General features: G+C 40.9%; 1 protein-coding gene across 1 annotated transcript in view; it reads left to right on the top strand.

Annotated features, from left to right (window-relative positions):
• The first annotated feature begins 465 nt into the window (after positions 1 to 465).
• Ppm1e (protein phosphatase, Mg2+/Mn2+ dependent 1E) overlaps positions 466 to 26,022 on the top strand; it is a 203,924-nt gene continuing 178,367 nt past the window's right edge. Inside the window, exon 1 of the mRNA XM_045159192.1 lies at positions 466 to 1,025. Within this exon, the coding sequence (XP_045015127.1) occupies positions 556 to 1,025 (470 nt within the window). The 5' untranslated portion in view covers positions 466 to 555. The remainder of the gene's footprint in view (positions 1,026 to 26,022) is intronic.

Genomic DNA, 26,022 nt, shown 5'->3' with positions numbered 1-26,022 from the left:
GGAAACTGTGGGAACCAACGAGACTTTTCGAGATGTCTTTAGTGCAAACTAGGGGGGGGGGAGGGTCTTCATCCAATAAAGACAATTCGAAGTTGGGGTGTCCAGGAGTCCAGTGTCCTTTATGACTCCGCAGCCTCGACGGGAGGGACCCTGATATTCTTAATTGGAACCGGTTGCCATGGCGACGGTCTCTAGGCAGCGTGGGCTGAGCTGTCGGTAGGGATAGAGGGTGGGCCGCCGCTGGACCCTGAGCGCGCGCCCGCCACCAACTTTCCCTCCAGATCCCAGAGGGGCGGGCGCGCTCCGCTCACGCCCGGGCCCGGGCCGCGCACGTCGGCGCTCGGTGGCGCGCACGCCTGCGGTAGCCCTCTCCAGGCTCCCTAGTGCTGACTGCTCGCTCGCTCGCTCGCTCGCCGGTGCCGGTGCGGCCGTTCCCCGCCGCCGTAGCGGGAGCTCGAGGCTCCGAAGCCGCCCCCTCCCCTCCCGTGGGCTCTCTCCCTGCCCGGCCCCCCGGCCCTCACGCCGCTCCCGGTCGACCTCGGGGCATGAGCCACGATGGCGGGCTGCATCCCTGAGGAGAAAACTTACCGGCGCTTCCTGGAGCTCTTCCTGGGCGAGTTTCGCGGACCGTGCGGCGGAGGCGAGCCGGAACCCGAAGCCGAGTCGGAACCCGAGCCCGAACTGGTGGCAGCCGAGGCTTCGGTCGAGGATCCCGGGGAGGAGGCTACGATAGTGGCGGCGATCGAAGAGGGGGAGCAAGAGCAAGACCCGCAGCCCGAAGAGGAGGCGGCGGCGGCGGCGGCGGCGGAGGGCGACGACGAGGAGGAGGTGGAGGGCGAGGAGGTGGAGGAGTGCGAGGCGGCGGCGGCGGCGGCGGCGGCCCCGGGCCACTCGGCCGTGCCGCCGCCGCCACAGCCCCAGCTGCCGCCGCTGCCCCCGCTGCCGCGGCCGCTGTCGGAGCGCATCACCCGCGAGGAGGTGGAGGGCGAGAGCCTGGACCTGTGCCTGCAGCAGCTCTACAAATAGTTAAGTAACGGGGCTCGGCTGGGGTGGGTCCGCCGGCCTCGGGACGAGGCTCCCTCGGTGCCCCCGACTGCCGTCCTCACCCCCGCACCGGCTCCCGGCTCCCCGCGGCCGAGAGCGCCCCCGCGGCTGGGACTCGGACTCGGGCGGGGGGCTGCGCCGCTGCTCACGGCCGGCCGGCCCGCCTGGGCCCCGGCCCCCCTCGGCCCGCTGCATCCCGGCCGTCTGGTCTGCTTCTTGGGCCACACCACGCATCCTTCCCCGTGCCCGCCTGCGAAGGGCTCCCCTACCTGTCCGGGGCTCCCTCTTCTCCCCTGTGCTCTTCTTGCCCGAGGTTCCCTCCCCACCTGAGTGTGTCTTTTCCCCGGGGCCAGGTCCCCTGTTGGGCGACAGGGGCCGAGACTCCTTGCTAGACTGAGATGTGAGGTGTCTCCTGCGTAACCGCAGCTGCCAGAACCCCGGGGGACCCCCCACATGCAGAGGAGAGACGGTTCATCTTTTTTTTTTTTTGCACCAGGTGCTCGCGGTTGAAAGTGGGGAGCTCCTAGATGGATGGCTGCCATGCACGAGAGCCTTCTAAAGCCTTAGTTTACAGACATTTGACAGTCCGTGATTGAGAGAGGTGGGAAGGGAATTGGAAGGGTTAGTAAAATTCTATCCAGCGAGTCTTCAGGTGAAAGACAGGGTCATAGGAATCCGTTAAAGTGGAAAAAGTCAGGCTGCTTTGATAAAATTGCAATTAAGTGCAGTATTTTCAGTCCATTAAGTAGATGGGGTGGGAGGTGGGGGCGGGGGGTAAAGCAGATGGCTTAAGCTATCCAGATGAAAGTCGAAAATAGAAAGGTCAAGGCTTTGCCTTTCATCCCAGTTTTGCTTTTTATGGGCTTGAAATAGAAACGGTTTACAATTGCGTTTCTTTCTAAATGGAATTGTTCTGAAGTAATGGCTGAGGAGAATGCTAAGAAGTCTCTGAGAACATTGGTGAACCGGAGAGTCTCTCTCCCCCCCCATTCAGTTAATAGTTGTAATGAAAGGTGTTACTCTGACCACCCGAAAAGTTTACTACTGCAAGATTCACTGCAGCCAAGTTCAAACTCACTTCTGGGATTTCTCAAAATCCTAAATGAAAGGACCTGGCCATGGCCATAAAGCTGTTCTGTCTTCATCTAAGCAGGTAGACACTTATCTGATCAGATCACTCTCCTCTTAAAGCAGCAGCTTATCAGAAGGAAAAACCATTTAATAAATCTGCAGAATTGGACTCCATTGATGTCTCGCACTATAAACCATTGAATAATTAATTTTTAAATACTGTTTTACTACCAGGGGAATAGAGCTTTTTGGGAAAAGTCAAAATAAAATGGCTGTAATACCACCAACCAAGGATAAACGGCATTAGCGGTTTAGAGTATTTTTTTCCTTTTGTAAACTATCAGAGAAAAGGACTTGTAGAATGCCATTTTTAATATTAATTTAAAGATAACTAAGACATTCTGCTTCAAGTAAAATGGAAATATTTACCAAAGTGAAGGAATTTTTCTCAGTATCACACTGGTACTAATTTGGATAGTTTTTACTTTTACGTAGGCAGTAACAGAGTTAAAGGAATGCCATTTAAATATTAGAGAATACTCTCCCCAGTCATTAGTTTAGTACAACCCTGGACATTTTCAAGGTTGTTTTTTTTAAAATGAAATGTGTATAAGATGATGGTGAGGAGATGTATGGGGGTCTTTTATATAAAATGATAGCAAGATTAATTTTGATGCACATATTAAGCTGGTAAAAGAATTAAAATGGTAAAGTGGCCATAAATTGAGAACAGAAGTTGGGATTTGAAATAAAATATAAAAACTAAAGTTTAAAAATGTTACCTCATGTTAAATCAGAGATTTCACACTTGCTTCATATAAAGTCAGACTTTATACTGTGTTTTGTACTGATGTCAATAGCCCATTTTTATTCAGATATAAAATGGCTGGCTTGTTTATGGAAAGTATCTTTAAGGCCCTCATACTTAAAATATGACAGTTTTAGGTTTTATGTTACTTATAAAAGCATAGGATTTATAAGAATCAAAACCAGAAGATTCTGTAGGGATAGGTTTTTTTTTTGTTCAGACTTTTGATTTTACAGATGAGAAAACTATGCATATGTCTAGATTCAGGAAAGACAAATTATGTACAAATGATTCCAACATTTTTTCAGTATAATCACTGAACTTCAAAACTCTCCCTGACATAGTGAAATGTTAGTTTCTCAAATTTTGGAAGAAAATTCTGATTACAAATATGTTCAAGTTTATTTTGAGAAAATGAAGACTTAAAAATATTGTCTCGCCAGGCATGGCGGCGCACGCCTTTAATCCCAGCACTTGGGAGGCAGAGGTAGGAATATCATCGTGATTTCGAGGCCACCCTGAGACTACATAGTGAATTCCAGATCTGCTTGGACTAGAGTGAAACCCTACCTCAAAAAACCAAGAAAGAAAAAAATTATATATATACATACACACACACACACACACACACACACACACATATATATATGTATATATATATATATATATTTTTTTTTTTTTCTTTCAGATTCTAGGGGTGGGGAGATAGCTCAGTGGTATGAGTGTTTTCTTAGCATGCATGAGGCCCTAGGTTCGATCCCTAGCACTGAAAAACAAAAAATTAAGTACTCAATTACTCTGTTTAATTTGGGATTTTTTTTTTTTCCTTTTGCACTGGGGATTGAACCTGGGGTCTTGCGCAGGCTAGCTAGATACTGTACCACTGGGCTATATCCTCAGCCCTAATTTGGAAATTCTTTATTTTTTATTTTTTGTTTTTTCACAGTAGCGTCTCGCTGTAGCCTAGGCTGACCTGGAATTCACTATGTAGTCTCAGGCTGGCCTGGAAATAACAGTGGTCCTCCTACCTCTCTGCCTCCCGAGTCCTGGGATTAAGGGCGTGTGGCACCATGCCTGGCTACAGTAGTGTTTTTGTTTGTTTTTGCTGTTTTGAGGCAGATTTTCCCTATATAGTCTAATCTGTCCTTGAACTCCCAATCCTCCTGCTTCAGCTTTGTAAGTGCTAGGATTACAGGTTTGTGCGCCAAGCCAAGCTTGATATTTGACTTTAAAATAGCATTATAGTGAAATTTTCCTCTATATTTTGTTTACCTCCCATTTTGGAATGAGAAAAGCAGGCATGCATCATTCTTTATTTTGGTAAAGTCAAATGCTCAGGACAACTTAAAAACAGTTATTTAGACAAGCAAAGGATCAGGGTTTAAATTGAAAGAATATAGTTGTAATTGACAACCTAAAAGTTCTTCAGGGGGCTGAAGAGAGAGCTTAGTGGTTAAGGCACTTGCCTGTGAAGCTTAAGGACCTAGGTTCAACTCTCCAACACCCACGTAAGCCAGATGCATATGGTGGTGTGTGTGTGTAGAGTTTCTTTGCAGTGGCTAGAGGTTCTGGCATGCTCGTTCTCTTTCTCTCTCTCTCTCAAATAAATAAAATAAAGATTAATTTTTTTTCAGAGTAATACTTAGGATAAAATTTTTGCCTTTCAGTTTCAAAATGAGAAATTTGACTTTTTTTTTTTCCTGAGGTAGGCTCTCAGTCTAGCTCAGGCTGACCTGGAATTCCCTATGTAGTCTCAGGGTGGCCTTGAACTCATGGTAATCCTTCTTCCTCTGCCTCCACAGTGCTGGGATTAAAGGTGTGTGCCACCTGCCCAGCTAGAAATTTGACTTTAAGAAAAAAATACTTCATTTAAAAATAAACTAAATTTTAAAAAAGTAAAAAAAAATAATTTATTTTTTTGAGAGAGACAGAGAATGGGCATTCCAGGGTCTGTAGTTACTGCAAACAAACTCCAGATACATGCGTCACCTTGTGCACCTGGCTTATGTGGGTACTGGGGATTCGAACCTGAGTCCTTAGGATTCACAAACAAGCATCTTAACTGCTAAGCCATCTTTCCAACCCTGACTTTTTGAATGTATGTCTTTTCTAGTTCACTAGCCCATCCCATTCTTTGGAGTGCCTTTTTATGTCTTAATAAACTATATTTCTATTACCTTAAGAAAATGGGGCCAGGTATGGTGACGCATGCCTTTAATCCCAGCACTAGGGAGGCAGAAGTAGGTGGATCACTGTGAATTTGAGGCCACCCTGAGGCGTAGTGAATTCCAGGTCAGACAGGGCTAGAGCGAGACCCTACCTCGAAAAGCCAAAAAAAAAAAAAGAGAAAGAAAGAAACGAAAATGGGGTTGAAGAGATGGGTTAGCATATAAGGCACTTGCCTGCAAAGCCAAAGGACCCATTCCCCAGGACCCACATAAACCAGATGCACAAGATGGAGCATGTCTGGAGTTTGTTTCCAGTGGCTGGAAGCCCTAATGGGCCCATTCTCTTTCTTTCTCAAATAATTAATAAAAATATTTAAAAAAAAAAGAAATTGGGTCTGGAGAAATGGCTTAGTGGTTAAGCGTTTGCCTGTGAAGCCTAAGGACCCCAGTTTGAGGCTCGTTTCCCCAGGACCCACGTTAGCCGGATGCACAAGGGGGCACACCATCTGGAGTTTGTTTGCAGTGGCTGGAAGCCCTGGCGTGCCCATTCTCTCTCTCTCTCTGCTGCCTTCTCTCTCTCTGTTGCTCTCAAATAAATAAAAATGAACAAACAAAAAAAATTGTTAAAAAAAGAAAATGGCATGGGAAGGTTGTGCGCAAGTGTTCCTTTGCTAGATAAAAACAGCATGTAGGGGCTGGGGAGATGGCTTAGCGGTTAAGGTGTTTGCCTGCGAAGCCTAAGGACTGAGATTTGATTCCCCGGGACCCACGTTAGCCAGATGCACAAGGGGACACACGTGTCTGGAGTTAGTTTGCAGTGGCTGGAGGCCCTGGTGTGCCCATTCTCTCTTCCTCTGTCTCTCTCTCAAATAAATAAATAAATATATAAAATATTTAAAAAACAACATGTAGCATTTTGAAAGAACAATTTATGTAAGAAAGTGCCTGTGACTACTGAGCCATCTCTCCAGCCCTAAGAACAATGATTTTATTTTTTATTTTTATTTATTTATTTTTATGGTTTTTCAAGGTAGGGTCTCACTCTGGTCCAGGCTGACCTGCAATTCACTATAGAGTCTCAGGGTGGCCTTGAACTCATGGCAATCCTCCTACCTCTGCCTCCCGAGTGCTGGGATTAAAGGCATGCACCACCACACCCGGCTAAGAACAGTGATTTTAAAATGTCAAAACTTTGTTCTCTGTTGTAGATTATAGGTACTTTAATTTCAGTGGTTAGAGGCACTTGCTTACAAAGCCTGCTAGCCCAAGTTTGATTCTCCAGTACCAACGTATAGCCAGATGCACAAAGTGGGGTTTGTTTGTAGTGGCAAGAAGCCCTGGCACACCCATTTTCTCTCTCTCTCTGCTTGCCATAAGTAAATATATTTTATTGTTGTTCATTTTTATTTATTTATTTGAGAGTGACAGGCAGAGAGAGAAAGAGGCAGAGAGAGAGAGAGAGAGAGAGAGGGAGAGAGGGAGAGACACGGAGGGAGGGAGGGAAAGAGAGAGAGAATGGGCATGCCAGGGCCTCCAGCCACTGCAAACAAACTCCAGACATGTGTGCTCCCTTGTGCATCTGGCTAACGTGGGTCCTGGGGAATCGAGCCTCGAACTGAGGTCTTTAGGCTTCACAGGTAAGTGCTTAACCGCTAAGCTACCGCTCCAGCCCAAGTAAACATATTTTAAATAAGTAAAAATTTTTTAAAAACTTTAAAACTTTATTTCAATCTATTAAACCTCACAAGACAATAATAAATCCATGCAGTAGTTTGGAACTGTTTTGGTGAATTAGTTTGTTACTTGGTAATAAATTCCAGCAATTTGGTAGCTTTAACTGGTAGTAGAAAAATGACTTATGTTTTCTCCTTATTCTAAATTTAGATGTCCCTCAAGAGATTAAAATGTTTTCAAATGACATAATCTTAGGATTTCTGAGGTTAATGAGAAACTGTGAAAATTGGAGGTGAAATACTTTATAGCTTTGAAATAACACCCCCTCTTTTGTTTTGGATAGGACTTCATGTAGCCAAACCTAGTCTGGAACTCACTGTATAGCTGAAGATGACCTTGAGCTTCTGATCATCTTGCCTTTACTTCCCAAGTGCTGACAATATAGGCAATATGCCACCATGCCTGGCCTCATCTTTTTTTTTTTTTTTTTCAGATGCGGTCTCCTGTACACTAGGCTGGCCTCAAACTTGATATATAAATAAGGCTGACTTTGAATTTAAACTCCTAATTTTCCTGCCTGCAACTCAGCTAGCTTCAAACTTGATGATGTAGTCAAGGCTAATCTTGAGCTTAAACTCCTGATTCTCCTGTCTCCAACTTCCAAGTGCTGGGATTACAGAATGTGTCTGCAGGCCTGGCTTTTTTTTTTTTTTTTCCCCCCTCTCTTCTATGGCAACCACTCTACAACTGAGCCACCCCTTTAATACTCAACTAAAAAAATTATAACTGAGCTGGGCGTGGTGGCACACGTCCTTAATCCCAGCACTCGGGAGGCCGAGGTAGGAGGATCACTGTAAGTTTAAGGCCACCCTTAGACTACATAGTGAATTCCAAGTCAGTCTGGACTAGAGTGAAACCCTAACTCAACCCTCCCCCTTAAAATTATAACCAATACTATACCAGATACGAATATGAGGCCACTTGTGTAGGTTAATAGGTCAATACTGTGTATTTTTTCTCTACACAATACTAAAGATAAATTTAATTCACAAGCAACGAATAGAAGCCTTTTTTAGAGCTATGTGTTACCACATTTTCAGAGCAGTTGTTTTCTCGGTTGTTCATTTAGTCTGGGATGGGCTTCCCGAGGGGGAGAAGCTATCCCAGCAGGCTGGCAAAGTTAAGTAGTTCCAGATGGTTTGCAGTAGTATTGAGGATGACACTTTAAGAATGGCTTGGAAAAGAAAATTCTGGGTTATAGACACTAATAATTCAGTTATAATGAATCTGTTTTAAAAATTTATATTTATTTATTTGACAGAGAAAGAGGGGGAGAGAGAGAATGGGCACACCAGGGCCTCCAGCCACTGCAAATGAATTCCAGGCACATGCTCCCCCTTGTGCATCTGGCTAACGTGGGTCCTGGGGAATCGAATCTGGGTCCTTTGGCTTTGCAGGCAAACGCCTTAACCGCTAAGCCATCCCTCTAGCCCATAATGAATCTTGAATGACTTGGGGATAGGACAAAAAATCATTCAGCTTTGTTTCTTTTTTACTTGTATACATGAAAAAAAAATACATGAATGAAAATATGACTCATTTTCAAAGTAAACATTTTGATGCCACATGTGGTGGCTTGAGCCTTTAATCTCAGAACTGGGGAGGCAGAGATGGGAGGATCATAGTGAGTTTGAGGCCAGCCTACATTAAAGGGTGAATTCAAGTCAGCCTAGGCTGTCCAAAATTGAATTCAGTCCTTTAACCTCATTTTAATTTAATTTGTTTGAGAGAAAACAAGAGAGAAAGAGACACATAGAATAAGCATACCAGGGCTTCCACCACTGCACATTCCAGAAAAATGTTCTACCTTGTACATCTGGCTTATGTGGGTACTGGGGAATCAAACCTGAGTCCTTAGGCTTTACAAGCAAGCACTTTAACCATTGAGTAATCTCTCCAGCCCCTCTCTCTATCTCTCTCTGCTTACATATATATATGTGTGTGTATGTATATGTATGTATGTGTGTGTGTATGTATGTATGTATATATATGTGTATGTATATGTGTATGTTTTTTTGAGGTAGGGTCTCATTCTGGTCCAGGCTGACCTGGAATTAACTATGTAGTCTCAGTGATGGTGATCCTCCTATCTCTGCCTCCTGAGTGCTGGGATTAGAGGCATGTGACACTATGCCTGGCACAAATAAATTTTTTGTTTGTTTGTTTTTCAAGGTAGGGTCTTGTTCTAGCCCAGGCTGACCTGGAATTCACTATGTAGTCTTAGGCTGGCCTTGAACTCATGGCAATTCTCCTACCTCTGCCTCCCAAGTACTGAGACTAAAGGCATGCACCACCATACCTGACATAAATAAAATATTTTTTCTCCTTCTTTTTCTGCCCTCCATGCCCATTAAACATCCACCTACCATCACTGCCACCATCACCCAGCTACAAACCCCAAATTTAAAAAAAAAAAAAAATATATATATATATATATTTTTTTTTTAACAGGTGTTAACACTTGAAGGGTTCATATTTTATTTTTTAGGGTTTTTTTGTAAATAAATGATTGATGAATAATGCAATACCTTGACTCCCAGAAAATGGCATAGTTTTCCAACCTTTTGTGGGTATGGTGTACCACCATACCCCAAATAAAATATTAAAAAAAAGATAATAAATATTCACTAAAAAGTAGGGAAAATGTACATAAACAAAAATAATGTAAAAGCAACTTAGTGTTATTCATAGGTTTTGGGTTTTTCTCGTAACACTTTAAGTTGTTACTGCTTTTTGTAAACTTAGTGTTCTACTCATCCTCTTAATATTAGTGTTCTGTGCTTGACCTTCTCAAGACCAGTTGACTTACTTGTCCTCAATTAATATCAGTCTCTCATATGATTGGCTGTTGTGGTTATGCTAATGGCTCCTGACTCCATCTTCATCATTGCTTTGACTGCTAATGGATATTAGATTTAACTGTCCAAGACTGAATTTAGTCCTTCAACCTCCTTTTCCCCTCCAAATAAACAAAACCCAAACCTGATACTCTTGGTCTTCCTATGGCATTGGGGATTGAACCCAGGGCCTATATGTTAGGTAAGCACTCTACCATTCAACTACATGCCCCGCTTGAAACTTGGCATTCATTGTGGCTGAGTGTATTCATCCCTCATAGTCAGTTTAGTTTTGCAAAATTTTGCCTTATAAACATATTTCAGTTTTCATTGCAATTGTCATCTCTTGTTAATTTTGCCCTTTTGCCATGAATGTTCTCAGTGAAGCCAAAGTCACTCCTTCAGAATCCTAGACTGTGTATATTTTTGTTTAATTATTACATTGCTTAAATATTTTAAAAATATTTATTTATTTATTTATTTATTTATTTGAGAGAGAGAGAGGGAGAGAGAATATGGGCATGCCAAGGCCTCTAGCCACTGAAAAGGAACTCCAGATGCATGCATCACCTTGTGCATCTGGCTTACGTGGATACTGGAGAATCCAACCTGGGTCCTTAGGCTTCGCAGGCAAGTGTCCTAACCACTAAGAAATCTGTCCAGTCCTGCTTAAATATTTTTACCCTTTACTTGAGGTTATCTAAATTATAAGGTTAAGGGCACAGTTTTCTATACCTCCAAGTTGACCCAAGACTTCTTATCCCAACTATGAGGAATAAGTGACCCACAGCAAAGCTTAGAAGAGTCCACATAAAACCACCCTCATTTCTGATGCCAATTGACATTGGAGGTTCCTAAAACCACCCTCATATTGACTAGTTCCTGAGTCTAGAAAGTTATATAGTACTAAGACAGATGCAGAGATGGCTCTAACAACCTGGGTTTGATTCCCCAGGGACCACATAAAGCCAGATGCACAAGTGGTGCATGCATCTGGAGTTCATTTGCAGTGGCAGGAGGCCCTGGTGTGCCCATTCCATCTCTTTCTCTCTCTCAATAAAGTATTTATTTGGCAATGTGTGTTGGTACATGCCTTCAATCCTAGCACATGGCTGGAGAGATGGTTTAGTTAAGGTGCTTGCCTACAAAGTCAAAGGACCCAGGTTCAACTCCCCAGGACTCATGTAAGCCATATGCACAAGGTGGCACATGTGTCTGGAGTTCATCTGCAGCGGTTGGAGGCTCTGACATGCCCATTCTCTCTCTCTCTGCCTCTTTCTGTCTTTCTCCCTCTCTTAAATAAATAACTAAAAATAAAAAAAAATATTTTTAAAGAACTGCTGTGCATGGTGGCACATACCTTTAGTCCCAGCACTTGGGAGGCAGAGGTGGAGGACTGTTGTGAGTTCAAGGCCAGGTTGAGACTACAGAGTGAGTTTCAGATCAGCTTGGGTTAGAGCAAGACCCTACCTTAAAAAACAAAACAAAACAAAACAAAAAAACTGAGAACTGTTATATTCATGGCTGTGATTTATTGCAGGGCAAGCTACAAATTAGAACCAGACAAATGAAAATGTGTAATCTAGGAGACTAACAGATGTGAAGTGTCTTGTCCTCAGGGACACATTACTCTCCCCCAAATAAATATGTGGCAATCCACAAATCTCACCCAAGCTTCAGTTTCCAGAATTCTCATTAGAACTTATACTTAGGAGTATGACTGAAGTAATCAGAGATTCCAGGGATTTAAAGGTTCTTTCCTAGGAACAGTAAACAAAGCCTAAGTCTTTTTTGGGAAAAGCCAAATTGCTTACTCCATACCTTTGTCACATATCTCTCATTTGGTCTCCAGATGCAGTTCAAAGGTATAAGGCTTGATAATCTTACTTCATTAACTTCATGTCTGGAATCACTTCCCATACCATACCTCTGGAAACTCTACCTCAACTAATTAGACTTAGATATTAGTTTGAATGTGTTAATCTCCCTCATTTCATTATTCTCTCTGGTGGACACACCATACCTTCCATCCCTAGTTCAATCCAATCTCTTGTGCATTGTTTAGGTCTCTATTTAATACTAGGTCCTTTTGGAAGCCTCTTCTCACCACCCTGCATTTACAATGAATTAAGTGGCCTTTCTGTGTGCCCTTCCAGAATACTCAATGCTTAGGTCTCTTATAAGGACTTGTTTAATTTGTATTTTTCAGTCAAATGTTTATCTCCATCACTCAATCAATGTCTTCTAGGTGAGGTATACCTGAAACAATTCATTGGAGCAAAGGAAAAAATAATGAAAGCTATTTACTTGTATAAACATGAAATTAATGCAGGCATGATGGCATGAACCTCTAATTCCTAGCACTGTGAAGACAGAATCAGGTAGATGGCCAGTTTGAGTCCAGCCTATGCCATATATATATATGTGTGTGTGTGTGTGTGTATGTATATTTGTACACACACACACACACACATATTATAGTTTTAAGGCCATATAGGAAGACCATATCTTAACAAACCAAGAACCAACTATGTAATTCAGTGGTAGAACACTTGTCTAGCATATGGACAACCTTGAAAAAGAACAAGAAGGAAAGAACAAAAATTAAGTGCTATTAATATGTGATATAGTTATGGAAATTGGTAACTTCTTCTGAAATAACAACTGATTTCATGTCATGGTAAATCTGACATGTTCGAGGCCACCCTGAGACTATATAGTGAATTCCAGGTCAGCCTGGGCTAGAGTGAGACCCTACCTCAAAAAACCAAAAAAAAAAAAAAAAAAAGAAAAAAAATTATTTATTTGAGAGAGAGAGAGAGAGAGAGAGTGGGGGAGGGAGGGAGAGAACAATCACATCAGGGCTTCCCACTACTGCAAACAAATTCCAGACACATGAGCCTCATTGTGCATGGTGAATCAAACCCAGGTCAACAGGCTTTGCAAGCAAGTACCTTTAGCCACAGAGTCATCTCCCCAGCCTGAGAATTTTCTTAATTCCTCATGTATATTTTCATGTAAGACTTAACCATATCTATGTCTGGGAGGAAGACTAGTCTGTTACGTCTCAGTGTAACTCAACGATGAAAAAGAACCAAAGACTGATCTGCTGATTAGAAATAACAAAGATAATTTTTTCTGGTGACTTAATTCCAGGATGATTCATAAGATTAGCTTCAACATTCTGGTTGTTGTCTTTTATGGATTAAAGTATTCTTACCTCCATTCACCAAAAGTGAATAAATAACCTCCGAGCTTTTGTTGTTATTTTAGTTTTTTCGAGGTGGGTCTCACTTTATCCCAGGTTGATCTGGAATTCACAGAAATCTTCTTTGGTCCTTACATATCATAACTTCTTAGTCAACATCTTTTCTGTTTTGTGGGTTTAAACACAAAATTAAGCTGGGTGTTGTGGTGCATGCCTTTAGTCCCAGCACTTTGGAGAGGCAGAGGTAGGAGGATCACTGAATTCAAGGCCACCTTGAGAGTACATAGTGAATTCCAGGTCAGCCTGGATTCGAGTAAAACCCTACCTCAAAAAACAAAAACAAAAATGAACAAACAAAAAACCAAATAAACACATGATTAAAACAGGGCCAAGGATGGTAGTACACCCTAGCATTTGGGAGGTAGAAGCAGGAGGATTGTGAACTTAAGGCCAGTCTGTTCTCCAAAACCAAAACCAAATATTAGTAAATCTATTTTTTGAGAAATATATGTATATAATATTTTTAAAAGATGTTGAGGTATTAGATAGATACAGATATGAAAAATAAGAGAAATTTTGCACATGTGTGTTTGTATGGGTGTTCCAGGTCTCTTACCACTGTAAACAAATGCTCCTCTGGCTGGGGATAGAACCAGGGTGAGCAGGCTTATAAGTGAGCACCTTTAACTACTGAGCTGTCTCCTCAGCCCCTTGATATATTTTTATTTAGATTGAAACTCTAGAGGGCAGGAGATCATGTTGTGAACATGTTCTTTATTGAATGTGACATGTTGTTATATAAATGTGAGAGGTAAATTGTGTGAGTCACTTTTTTGTTGGCATGACATACCTGAAAGGGAAGAAAAGGAAGAAGGATTTATTTGGGCCATGATTTCATAGGTCTGTCCATAGTTCCTTTGCTCCATTACTTTGGGTCATTTGTAAGGCACAGCATCATGATGGGAGAGGGATGTGGTGGAGAAAGCTGCTTATCTAATGGCTGTTGGGAAGCAAAGATCTAGGAAGGGACTGAATAACATATGGTCTACTGAGGCACTCCCCAGTGACCTTCTTTTTCCAGCTAGGCCTTGTCTCCTAGTTTCTACCTTTTCTCAGTAATGCCATCAAGTATGAATCCATCAGTGGATTGAATGAGGTCAAGAGCCCTTATGATTGAATTCCTTCCCTAAAGCCCATCCAACTGACAGCCAAGCCTGTAACCCATGAGCCTTTGGGGGAGACTTCGTATTTAAACCATAACAGTGACTATCATTGAATCAGGCTATTGCTGATTTTGTGATAAGAACTATCTCTAAAGTATACAATTTGATTTCTAACAACTGTAGATATTTATTCATTCATATAGTCTAGGTTTAAAGCAGCTTATAAATACTTTCATTTATAATTTAGAATGAAATTTTATTACTCACAACCTACTTTTATATTATTAGAGGAATAAAAATATTTAGAACTTTTCAAGGTCACATGGAAAGTTAACCATGCATCTATATATAATGTTCACTGCTTTAAGACAGATAAATACACTTTTTTTCTAGGTAGGGTCTTGCTGTAGCCCAGGCTGACTTGGAATTCACTATGTAGTCTCAGGGTGGCCCTAAACTAATGGTGATCCTCCTACCTCTGCCTCCCGAGTGCTGGGATTAAAGGTGTGCACCACCACACCTGGATCAGATAAATACATTTTTTTTTTCTGTTGTGGTTTTTTTTTTAAAAATTTTTAGGATAGACTTGATCTATTTATGTAGCTGAGGATGACCTTGAGCTCCTGATATACCAGCCTCCATGTCTCCAGTGCTAGGACTACATATATGCACCACTGTGCCTGGTATTACACAGTTCTGGGTATTGAACCTAGGGCTTCAAGTAGTCTAGGCAAGCATTCTACCAACTGAGTTATATTCTCAGCTCAAAATTCAATTTTTCACATAAACAAACAAAAAATCAGCCTTAGGGGTAGTGGAAAATTCTTGTGACACTTTGGAGGCTGAGACAGAAGGCTAAAAACTTGGAGTCTAAGGCTGAGGATATGGCTCATTGATTAAAGGTACTTGCATGGAAAGCCTGATGACTGGGGTTCACTTCCCCAGTACCTATGTAAAGCCAGGTGCACAAGGTGGTGCATGTGTCTTGAGTTTATTTGTAGTAGCAAGAGGCTCTGGTACTCCCATTCTCTCTCATACACACACACACACACACAATTTTTTTTTTTTTTTAAGTTGGAGGTCATTTTCAGCTACATTAACAAGACCTATCTGGGAAAAAAGACCTCCTTTGCTTAGGGCTCTAATCTTGGATTGGTAAATAAAATTATCTTTGTTTAAGACAAAGTTAATACTACAAACCCAGAGGCAGTCAGTATTGTTTGCATATGTATAATTATAGTATGCCTAATAAAAGTAAGCTGTTCCTGGCTTTGTTGCTGATACATTTATTGAGAGCTTGTTTAGGAACTATTCTATATTTATTACTTTTAATCATTACAGAAAGTATATATATTTTATTACTAACCTATTTTACAGGTGAGTAAGTCAAGGCCCAGAGATCTTTAAAAAAAAAGTTTCACAGCTGGGCGTGGTGGCACATGCCTTCAATCTCAGCACTCGGGAGGCAGAGATAGAAGGATTGTCGTGAGTTTGAGGACACTCTGAGACTACAGAGTGAATTCCAGGTCAGCCTGGGCTAGAGCAAAACCCTACCTTGAAAAACCAAAATAAGAAAAAAAAAAAAAAAAAAAAAGAAAAGAAAAAAATTCACTATGAGTGGTATCATTGTGACTTTTACCTAGGCAGGGTTATAGTTAATTACACACATTTTATGGTTCTCCTGTTATATTGCAAATATATTTTCTGCAGGAGAAAATCTGAGTGAAGATTCAGATGTGAAAGGTTTTGAATTTTAATCACCATCATTTCTTAGTCCAGGCTTTTATCACATGCTGTCTTTATTACTTTGGTAGCCTCTGGCTATTGGTCTCTCTCCTTTCTGATCTAACTCCACTAGCATTATCAAACTCACTGTGATACTCTAAAGATATATTCCCCCTTTCTCTGTTTTTGTAATGCTGTTTATTTTGCAAGGAACATATACTTTTTTGGCTATTACTAACTTTCCTTTTGAGGGGGTGAGGAGGTGAGATTTTTATTTTATCTTTTACCTCAAAAGTCTATCCTGTTCAGACACTTTTAATTTTATCTATTAATTTTATTTATTTATTTATTTATCTGAGAGAGAGAGAGAGGGAGAGAGAGAGAGAGAATGGGTGTGCCAGGGACTCTGCACATGAACTCCAGATATGTGCACCACCTTATGTATATGGCTCATGTGGGACCTGGAGAATTGAACCTGGGTCTTTAGGCTTAACAGACAAGTGCCAACTAAGCAGTTTTTCCAGCCTTCTAACTATCTATTGATAAAGAACATTTTAAGGGTTTTTGTACCAATGCTTATCTGAACTCTTATCTATGATGAAAGATAAGAAGGGCTGGAGAGATGGCTTAGGTTAAGGTGCTTGTCTGCAAAGCCTAAGGATCCATGTTCTACTCTCCATATCCCACATTAGCAAGATGCAGAAAGGTGAGGCAAGTGCAAGGTTGCATATGCCCACTAGGTGATACAAGTGGATTGCAGTAGCTGAGGCCCTGGTGAGCCAATTCTCTCTCTCTCTGTCTTTCATTCTGTCTTTAGAATAAACAACAACAACAGTAATAATAATAAAGAAAAGAAAACATGGCTGCCTTTAATCCCAGCACTTCGGAGGCAGAGGTAGAAGGATCATCATGTGTTCCAGGCTACTCTAAGACTGCATAGTGAATTCCAGGTCAACCTGGGATAGAGCAAGAACCTACCTCAAAAAGAAAAAAAAAATTAGTTCATAAAAATGGCTTGTTTTATTTTTCAAGGAAGGATTTCATTCTAGCTGAGGCTGATCTGGAATTCACTATGTTGTCTCAGGATGGCCTCGAACTCATAGGGATCCTCCTATCTCTGCCTCCTGAATGTTGGGATTAAAGGCATGAGCAATGACAATTTTTTTTTTTAAGTAACTGCTCACTTACTACTAAGATGCTTGCAGATATTTTTCTTCCCATTTAGTAGATGACTAATCCTGCAATCTATTTTAAAATTTCAAATTCAGTATTATTAAAGTAGCCAAAGGCATCATTTTTCCCTCTACTCTTTCACTTTATAATGTAATAGCCATTCCACTCAACACATATCTCTATTAGAAAAAAATCTCTTTTCAACATCTTAAATTCTTTCCTTCCTTCCTTCCTTCCTTCCTTCCTTCCTTCCTTCCTTCCTTCCTTCCTTCCTTCCTTCCTTCCTTCCTTCCTTCCTTCCTTCCTTTGGTTTTTTGAGGTAGGGTCTCACTCTAGCCCAGGCCAACCTGGAATTCACTATGTACTCTCAGGGTGGCCTCGAACTCACAGCAATCCTCCTACCTCTGCCTCCCGAGTGCTGGGATTAAAGGCATGCTCCACCACGCCCAGCTTTTAAATTATTTCTTTCTTCTTTTTGGTGCTGAGATCTGAATCCAAGACTTCACAAATGCTAAGCACATGCTATACCTCTGAGGTGAACCCTAATCTTTATTTTGTTTTATTTTTTTAATTAAATAAAAAGAGAGGAGAAATTAAAAAATATATTATTTGTAAGCAGAGAGAGACAGAGAGAGTATGGGTGTGCCAGGGCCTCTAGCCACTGCAAATGAACTCCAGATGCATGCACCCCCCCATGTGCATCTGGCCTTACATGAGTACTGGGGAATTGAACCCTGGCTGTTAGGCCTTGCAGGTATGTGCCTTGACCACTGATCTATCTTTCCAGCCCCCAAGGAGATATATTTTTGCTTAGTTTGCAAATTATATTAATGTCATAAATGTAGCATACAATTTTTTAGAAGCCAATAAGACACATCCTGGTCATTAATAAGTAGTAGATTATAATTAACATAAAGATTGATCACATGTGTTCTAAAAGTTTCATAGATTATAACCATCATGAGTTTTGGGACCATTACTGTAAAATCATTATTCCTTTGCTTAATGCATTTGAAAATGGCTGTAAGTAAAGCATGTCCATAAGACTGAGAATTCCATTTTTATGTTAAAATAACCAGTTTATTTTTAAACATAATAGTAAGTAAAGCTATCTTTGACTTTCAAAGAAAATAAGAGGTAATAGGACTAGTGATATTAGTTTTTGAGTAGAATTCTTGCCTAGCATACACTAAAGTCTTGGGTTCAATCCCTAGCAGTGCCAAAAAGTTGTTGGTGGGGGACAGTAGTTTACATCTTTTTAAATATATTAAAGATCAGGGACTGGGAATGTAGTGTAGCTCAATGGTAAAGTGATTGTGTGGCATGCATGAGGCCCTGAATTTGTACTACTCCCCTATCCCACATATTGAAGATCTACTATAAAATAAAAGCATTCTCTCAGAATGAGCTCTAACAAATGAATAGTAAAAAGTATCTAAAGTTAAACTCTTAGACAAACCAACTAATTAAACATCACAGTGGATAAATCCAATAAGTGTTACATTAAATAATTAGTACATTTTTTGGTGTTTCAAGAATTAGTACACTTTTATATTCTTACATAGGTCAAAATTATCAAACCATGAAACTGAAGTTCTTATTTCCCCAAGGACTAGAAAAGATTTTAATTAATTAAGCTTTCCACATTGAGAATTTCCTGTGTTTAATAAAGCTTTTTGTTTTACTGTAACTTTTCTAAGTGGTTGTCAAATAAATATGGCTGTGTGTAATTTTTGTGGTTAATGTAGACTATGAAAAATTATCATGCTTATTCAGTTTCTTCAGCATATATAATTAGTTATGTCCAAATAAGATATTAAATCATCTGACATTTTATAATGTGCATAGTTTATAGTAAAAAAAACAAAACAAAACCTATTTTAAAAACTGACATGCCAGGTATGGTGGTGCACGTCTTTAATCCCAGCATTCAGGAGGCAGAGGAGGAGGATCGCTATGACTTTGAGGCCAGCCTGAGACTACATAGTGAATTCCAGGTTAGCCTGGGCTAGAGCAAGACCCTACCTGGAAAAAGCAAAACAAAAAAAACCTGACCTAAATGAAGTTTATTTTTTCCTTGTTTTCTCCATTATTACAGAAGATTTCAAGTGGCAAAATAATTGTGCTCTAATTACTATAGTAATATCACTAATATTTTTGGTGAATAAAATTTATTTACCAAAAATATTTACCATGTGCCAAATGTTATGTTAAATACTGTTTTTATAGAAATAAACATGTTCCATTCCTCTGTAAGTTTGAATTTTAGGGGTGGAGAGATGGCTCAACAGTTAAAGGTACTTCCTTGCAAAGCCTGATGTCCTGGGTTCAATTCCCTGATATCCATGTAAAGTCATATACACAAAGTGGCACATGCATCTGGAGTTTGCAGTGGCAGGAGGCCCTGGTGTGCCAATTCTCTCTCTCCCTCCCTCCCTTCCCCCCTGTCTTATTCTTTCTGTTTCTCAAGTAAATAAATAAGTTTGCAGTTTAAAGGAAAAGTCAAATTAGTCAAAAAGTACAATACCATGCAAATATAAAAAAAGTTACTATTGGGGCTGGAGAGATGGCTTAGCAGTTAAAGCACTTGCCTGAGAAGCCTAAGGATCCAGGTTCAATTCCCCAGTACCCACATAAACCAGATGCACATGGTAGTGCATGCATCTGGAGTTCATTTGCAGTGGTTAGAGGCCCTGGCACACTCATTCTCACTCTCTATCTGCCTCTTTCTCTCTCTCTCTCAAATAAATAAATATAACTAATTTTTTTTAAAGTTATTATTGAGCCAGGCATGGTGGTACACACCTTTAACCCTAGAACTTGGGAGGCAGAGCTAGGAGAATCTCTGTGAGTTGGAGGTCACTGTTAGATTACATAGAGAATTTCAGGTCAGCCTGGACTAGAGTCAAACAAACAAACAAAAAAAAGAAGATATTATTAAGTCTGTTTTTTTGTCAGGTGATATATTAAGCACTTACCATACAACAGTGTTAATCTTTTTTTTTAGATAAGAGAATTCTAGAGACAACTAGGTAATGTGTCCCAGATCACATAAAATAAGTGGTAGAATTAGAATTTGAACTCAAATGTGCCTGACTCTAAAACTTGTTATCTTTTTTTTTCCCCAAAGCTTTTAATCTTGTTGCCACCATATATTGAGAAGACTGAAGACACGGGGATGCAGAGGATTTTATGGGGATACTGAGGTGTGTGTGCCAACATAGGCCATTGGGTTCTGAAAAGGGATCTTTATTATTTTATTTTAAATTTTTATTAACATTTTCCATGATTATAAAAAAATATCCATGGTAATTCCCTCCTCCCCACACTTTCCCCTTTGAAATTCCATTCTCCATCATATTACCTCCCCAACTCAATCCTTGTACTTACATATTTACAATATTAACCTATTAAGTATCCTCCTCCCTTCCTTTCTCTTCCCTTTATATCTCCTTTTTAACTTACTGGCCTCTGCTACTAAGTATTTTCTGTCTCACGCAGAAGCCCAATCATCTGTAGCTAGGATCCACATATGAGAGAGAACATGTGGCGCTTGGCTTTCTGGGCCTGGGTTACCTCACTTCGTATAATCCTTTCCAGGCCCATCCATTGTTCTGCAAATTTCATAACTTCATTTGAAAAGGGATCTTTAAATTGAGCTTAGAAACTAAGTAGGAATTAACTAAAAGCAGGAGGGAGCTGAAAAACATTTCAACAGAGAGATAGGCATAGAGATGAGAAAGCTGGCTAACTTTTATTTCTCTTTTTAAAAATTTTTTGTTTATTTTTATTTATTTATTTGAGAGCGATAGAGAAAAAGAAAGTGGGAGAGAGAGAGAGAGAGAGGGAGAGAGGGGGGGGGGAGAGAGAGAGAGAGAGAGAATGGGCATGCCAGGGCCTCCAGCCACTGCAAATGAACTCTAGATGCATGTGCCCCCTTGTGCATCTGGCTAATGTGGGTCCTGGAGAATGGAGCCTCGAACCGGGGTCCTTAGGCTTCACAGGCAAGTGCTTAACCACTAAGCCTTGTCACCAGCCCACTTTTATTTCTCTTAATAAAGGAAAACTGCCAGAAAGAATGGAGAAATGATCCAGAAGTCATTCATTCATTCATTTTGTTGGGTACTGTAGACACTGTGCTTGCTGTGTTTCTGCACAGATGTTGAATTTTCAAACAAGAAGGTTATAGAAAATGCCTCTTGTTAAGGAACATGTCACATAATCAGGAAACAGAAATACATGTGTGCTCTTACTTTTGCCTTCAAATTTGTTTTATTTGGTTTCTATAGTACAATTGGTGGAGTGCATTCCCAGCATGCATGAAGCCCTGAATTGGATCCCTCCCTGGCATTGCATACACTGGAGATGGAAGTGATGCCCGGAATCCCAGCACTCAGGAGGTTCTGGACAGCATGAGACCTTGTCTCAACAACAACAACAAAAAAATTGTGGGGCTGGAGAGATGGTTTAGCTGTTGGGTGCTTGCCTGCAAAGCCAAATGACCCAGGTTTGGTTTCCCAGGACCCACATAAGCCAAATGTACAAGGTGGCGCATGTGTCTGGAGTTCATTTGCAGTGGCTAGAGGCCCTAGTGTACCCATTCTCTCTCTCTTATAAATAAATAAAATCTTTAAAAAATTGTAAAATCTTAATGCATTTCAATCTCTCTCCTCCTCTTCCTTCTCTTTTTTCTTATCCCCTCTCATCTTCTTATCATTTCTTTCTTCATGCTACCTAATGTCAAGCTGTGTAGAGATTTTAGAAATGAAAAATTTCTAAGATGGACCCATTTCAAGCAAGTGCTTTTAATAGCTGAGCCATTTCCCTAGCCCCATGGGGTCCCATTTCAACTATGCAGGTCCTAGGGAGTTAAGCTTGGCATTCTCCAGTCTAAGAGGCTCCCATGCTTAAGCAGCAAGATCCACTCAACCATTGTGCTATCTCCCCAGCCCTCCTTTTTTTTTAAAAAAAAAATTATTTATTTATTTGAGAGAGCAAGAGAAAGAGGGAGAGAGAGTAAGACAGAGAGTCAGACAGACAGACAGAGACATACAGAGAATATGGGTGCACCAGGGCCTCCAGCCACTGTAAATGAACTCCTGATGCATATGCCTCCTTGTGCATCTGGCTTACATGGGTCTTGTGGAGTTGAACCAAGGTCCTTTGTCTTTGCAGGCAAACAACCGCTAAGCCATCTCTCCAGCCCCCCTCCTTCCTTTTATTATGAGTCATTTAGACACATCTCCTATTGCTTCTTTTCTTTCTTTTTTTCCTTCTTTTTCTCTCTTCTTTTTTTTTGCATGTGCATAGTATATGTAGTCTGATAGTATGTGTGGTATATGCACATACATGTGACCCATAGGTTCGTATGTAGCAGCAGGAGAAAAATATCCTGTGTCTCCCTCCATCCCTCACCTGTCTGTTTTTATTTGCTGTGTAATCTTACTGATTCTGGAGCTTGCACTAGTGAGCCCCAGAGAGTCTCCATTCTACCCTACTAAGGTTTACAGATGTGTCTGGGTTTATGTGAATTCTGGAGATTCAAACTGGGGTAGCCTCAGTTCCCCTCAGGCCCTCATGCTTGTGTAGGAAGGGTACTGAACTGCTTTTTTGTTTGTTTTTATTTTTCAAGGTAGGATCTCACTCTAGCCCAGGCTGACACAGAACTCACTGTGATCCTCCTACCTCTCCCTAACAAGTGCTAGGATTAAAGGCGTGCACCACCATGTTTGACTGCTTCTTACTTTTCTTTTTTTTGGGTGGGAGTTTCAAGGTAGGGTCTCTCTCTGGTCCAGTCTGACCTGGAATTCGCTATGTAGTCTCAGGGTGGCCTTGAACTCTCAGTGATCCTTCTACCTCTCCTAACAGCTGGAATTAAAGGCATGCACTATCACGCCTGGTCTTCTACCATTCTTAAAGCAGAATTAGTGTTTGATAACAACCCTTTTTCAATTTCCCAGTACCCACATAAAGCCAGATGTACAAAGTGGTGCATGGAGTTCGTTTGCAGTGGTTGAAGGCACTTGTGCACCCATTCTCTCTGTCTGTCTCTCTATCTTTCTGCTTGCAAATAAATAGAATTTTTTTTTTTAAAAAGAATCATCTGAAATATTTTGTTAAAATGCAAATTCCAGCTGGAAATGATAGTGTATACCTGTTATTCCCAGCATGTATGAGGCTGCTGTAGGAGAATCTCATGTCTACTACGTAGCAAGATCCTATCAGAAATACTGTAGGTCAGGGCTTCTTAAACTTTTTTAAAACATCTGACTCCTTTTTGCCTAAGAAACTTTTAGACAGCCCCAGGTATATCACTATATAGAATGCATATATGAATCAAACATTTACTGTCAATAAGTCATAAATATTTTTTTTACCTTTTCAAAATTTTTTTATTAACAACTTCCATGATTATAAAAAATATTCCATGGTAATACCCTCCCTCCCCCCACTGTCCCCTTTGGAACTCCATTCCAACTCAATCAGTCTCTCTTTTATTTTGATATCAAGTTCTTTTCCTCCTCTTAGGATGGTCTTGTGTAGGTAGTGTCAGGCACTGTGAGGTCATGGATATCCAGGCCATTTTGTGTTGGCAAGGAGCACATTGTAAGGAGTCCTACCCTTCCTTTGGCTATTACATTGTTTCCGCCACCTTTTCTGCAATAGACCCTGAGCCTTAAAAGGTGTGATAGAGATATTGCAGTACTGACCACTCCTGTCACTTCTTTTCAGCACCATGATGCCTTCTGAGTTGTCCCAAGGTCACTGCCATCTGAAAAGAGAAGGTTCTCTACCAAAAGTGAGAGTAGCATTAATATAAGGGTATGAACATTCAGAGAAGTGCTTACTGGGCAGTTTGATAAGCATAATATATATATTTAGCCAGACAGTAGCAGACGTTACACCCCTAGGGCTCATGATTACCCCTGTTTTAAGTTTTTAGTATCAGGGATGTATTCCCTCCCGTGGAGTGGGCCTCTAGTCCAATTTTCCACCATGACTGATATGCCACTATTGTACCCATTGGCTCATTTGGCCTGGGTGGCAAAATATAAGGCTTGCAGTGTCCACTGTTGAATATCTTCACTGGTGGGTGATTTCTCTGTCTCCCATTGAACTACATGCAGAATGGCTTTTTCCAGCTTTCTTTCAGCTGGTTTACATGGAGGAGGTTTTCAGCTCACCTCCAGCAAGATTTCACAGTGGCCTTGCAGCCCAAGTATGTGAAGTCTTCAGCAATAGGGTCTTACCGGCTATTCCTGGTGGGAAACCAAGAGCCTCGGCAAAGGCCTGTAATATTTTGGGGGCATTGGGGACCTCACTAGCCAACAACTCACTGGAAAATATCCCATCCTTGGCACTGAAAATTTTCTAGCAACAAACTATGGCTCCTGAGTGTTCCATTGTCCAAAAAAGTAGGTTTCCATATGATTTATTTATATCCTCTTAGATTTTGATTATCCCTCCCTCTACCTTTCCTTTACTCAATCTCTTCCCTTGACCTCACTTGGGCCTTTTCACCCCCATTACTCTATTCTTGTACTTACATATACACAATACCATCCTATTATGTACACCCCTCCCTTCCTTTCTCTTTCCTTTATATCTCTTTTCTAGCTTACTGTCCTTTGCTACTGAGTTTTTTTTCTACTCACGCCAAAGCCCAAATATCTGTAGCTAGGATCCACATATGAGAGAGAACATGCAACACTTGACTTTCTGAGCTTGGGTTATCTCACTTAGTATAATCCTTTCCAGATCCATCCATTTTCCTGAAAATTTCATAACTTCATTTTTCTTTACTGCTGAGTAGAACTCCATTGTAAAAATGTGCCACATATTCATTATCCACTCATTAGTTAAGGGACATCTAGGCTGGTTCCATTTCCCAGCTATTGTGAATTGAGTGGCAATAAACATGGTTGAGCAAGTATCTCTAAGGTAATGAGATGAGTCCTTAGGATATATGCCTAAGAGTGCTATAGCTGGGTCATATGGTAGATCTATTTTTAGCTGTCTTAGGAACCTCCACACTGATTTCCACAATGACTGGGCCAGACTGCATTCCCGCCAGCAGTGTAGAAGGGTTTCTCTTTTTCCACATCCTTGCCCCCATTTATGGTCATTTGTTTCCATGATGGTAGCCAATCGGACAGGAGTGAGATGGAATCTCAGTGTAGTTTTAATCTGCATTTCCCTGATGACTAGGGATGTAGAACAGTTTTTCAGATGCTTATGTGCCATCTGTATTTCTTCTTTTGAGAACTCTCTATTTAGTTCCATAGCCCATGTTTATTTTTTGGTTTTTCAAGGTAGGGTTTCACTCTAGCTCAGGCTCTCCTGGAATTCACTATGAAGTCTCAGAGTGGCCTCGAACTCACGGCGATCCTCCTACCTCTGCCTCCCGAGTGCTGGGATTAAAGGTGTGCGCAACACACCCAGCATAGCCCATTTTTTAATAGGCTAGTTTGATTTATTGTTTAATTTTTTGAGTTCTTTATATATCCTAGATATTAATCCTCTATCAGATGTATAACTGGCTAAGATTTTTTTTACCATTCTGTAGGTTGCCTCTTTGCTTTATTTACAGTGTCCCTTGCTGTACAAAATCTTTGTAATTTCATGAGGTCCCAGCGTTAATCTGTGGTTTTATTGCCTGAGCAATTGGGGTTATATTCAGAAAGTCTTTGCCAGGACCAATATGTTGAAGGGTTTCCCCTACTTTTTCCTCTAGCAGTTTCAGAATTTCAGGTTTGATTTTAAGGTCTTTAATCCATTTGGACTTAATTCTTGTGCATGGAGAGAGAGAAGAATCTATTTTCATCTTTCTACAGCTGCATATCCTGTTTTCCCAGCACCATTTGCTGAAGAGGCTGTCTTTTCTCCAATGAATATTTTTGGCATTTTTGTCGAATATCAGGTGGCTGTAGCTACCTGGACTTACAGCTGGGTCCTCTGTTCTGTTCCATTGATGTACATGTCTGCTTTTGTGCCAGTACCATGCTGTTTTTGTTAGTATGGCTCTGTAGTATAGGTTAAAATCAGGTATGGTGATACCACCAGCCTTATTTTTGTTGCCCAGTATTGTTTT

This window comes from Jaculus jaculus, chromosome 9 (assembly GCF_020740685.1).
Source record: "Jaculus jaculus isolate mJacJac1 chromosome 9, mJacJac1.mat.Y.cur, whole genome shotgun sequence".
Taxonomy (NCBI): Eukaryota; Metazoa; Chordata; class Mammalia; order Rodentia; family Dipodidae; genus Jaculus; species Jaculus jaculus.
This window is presented reverse-complemented; position numbering and strand designations above follow the sequence as displayed.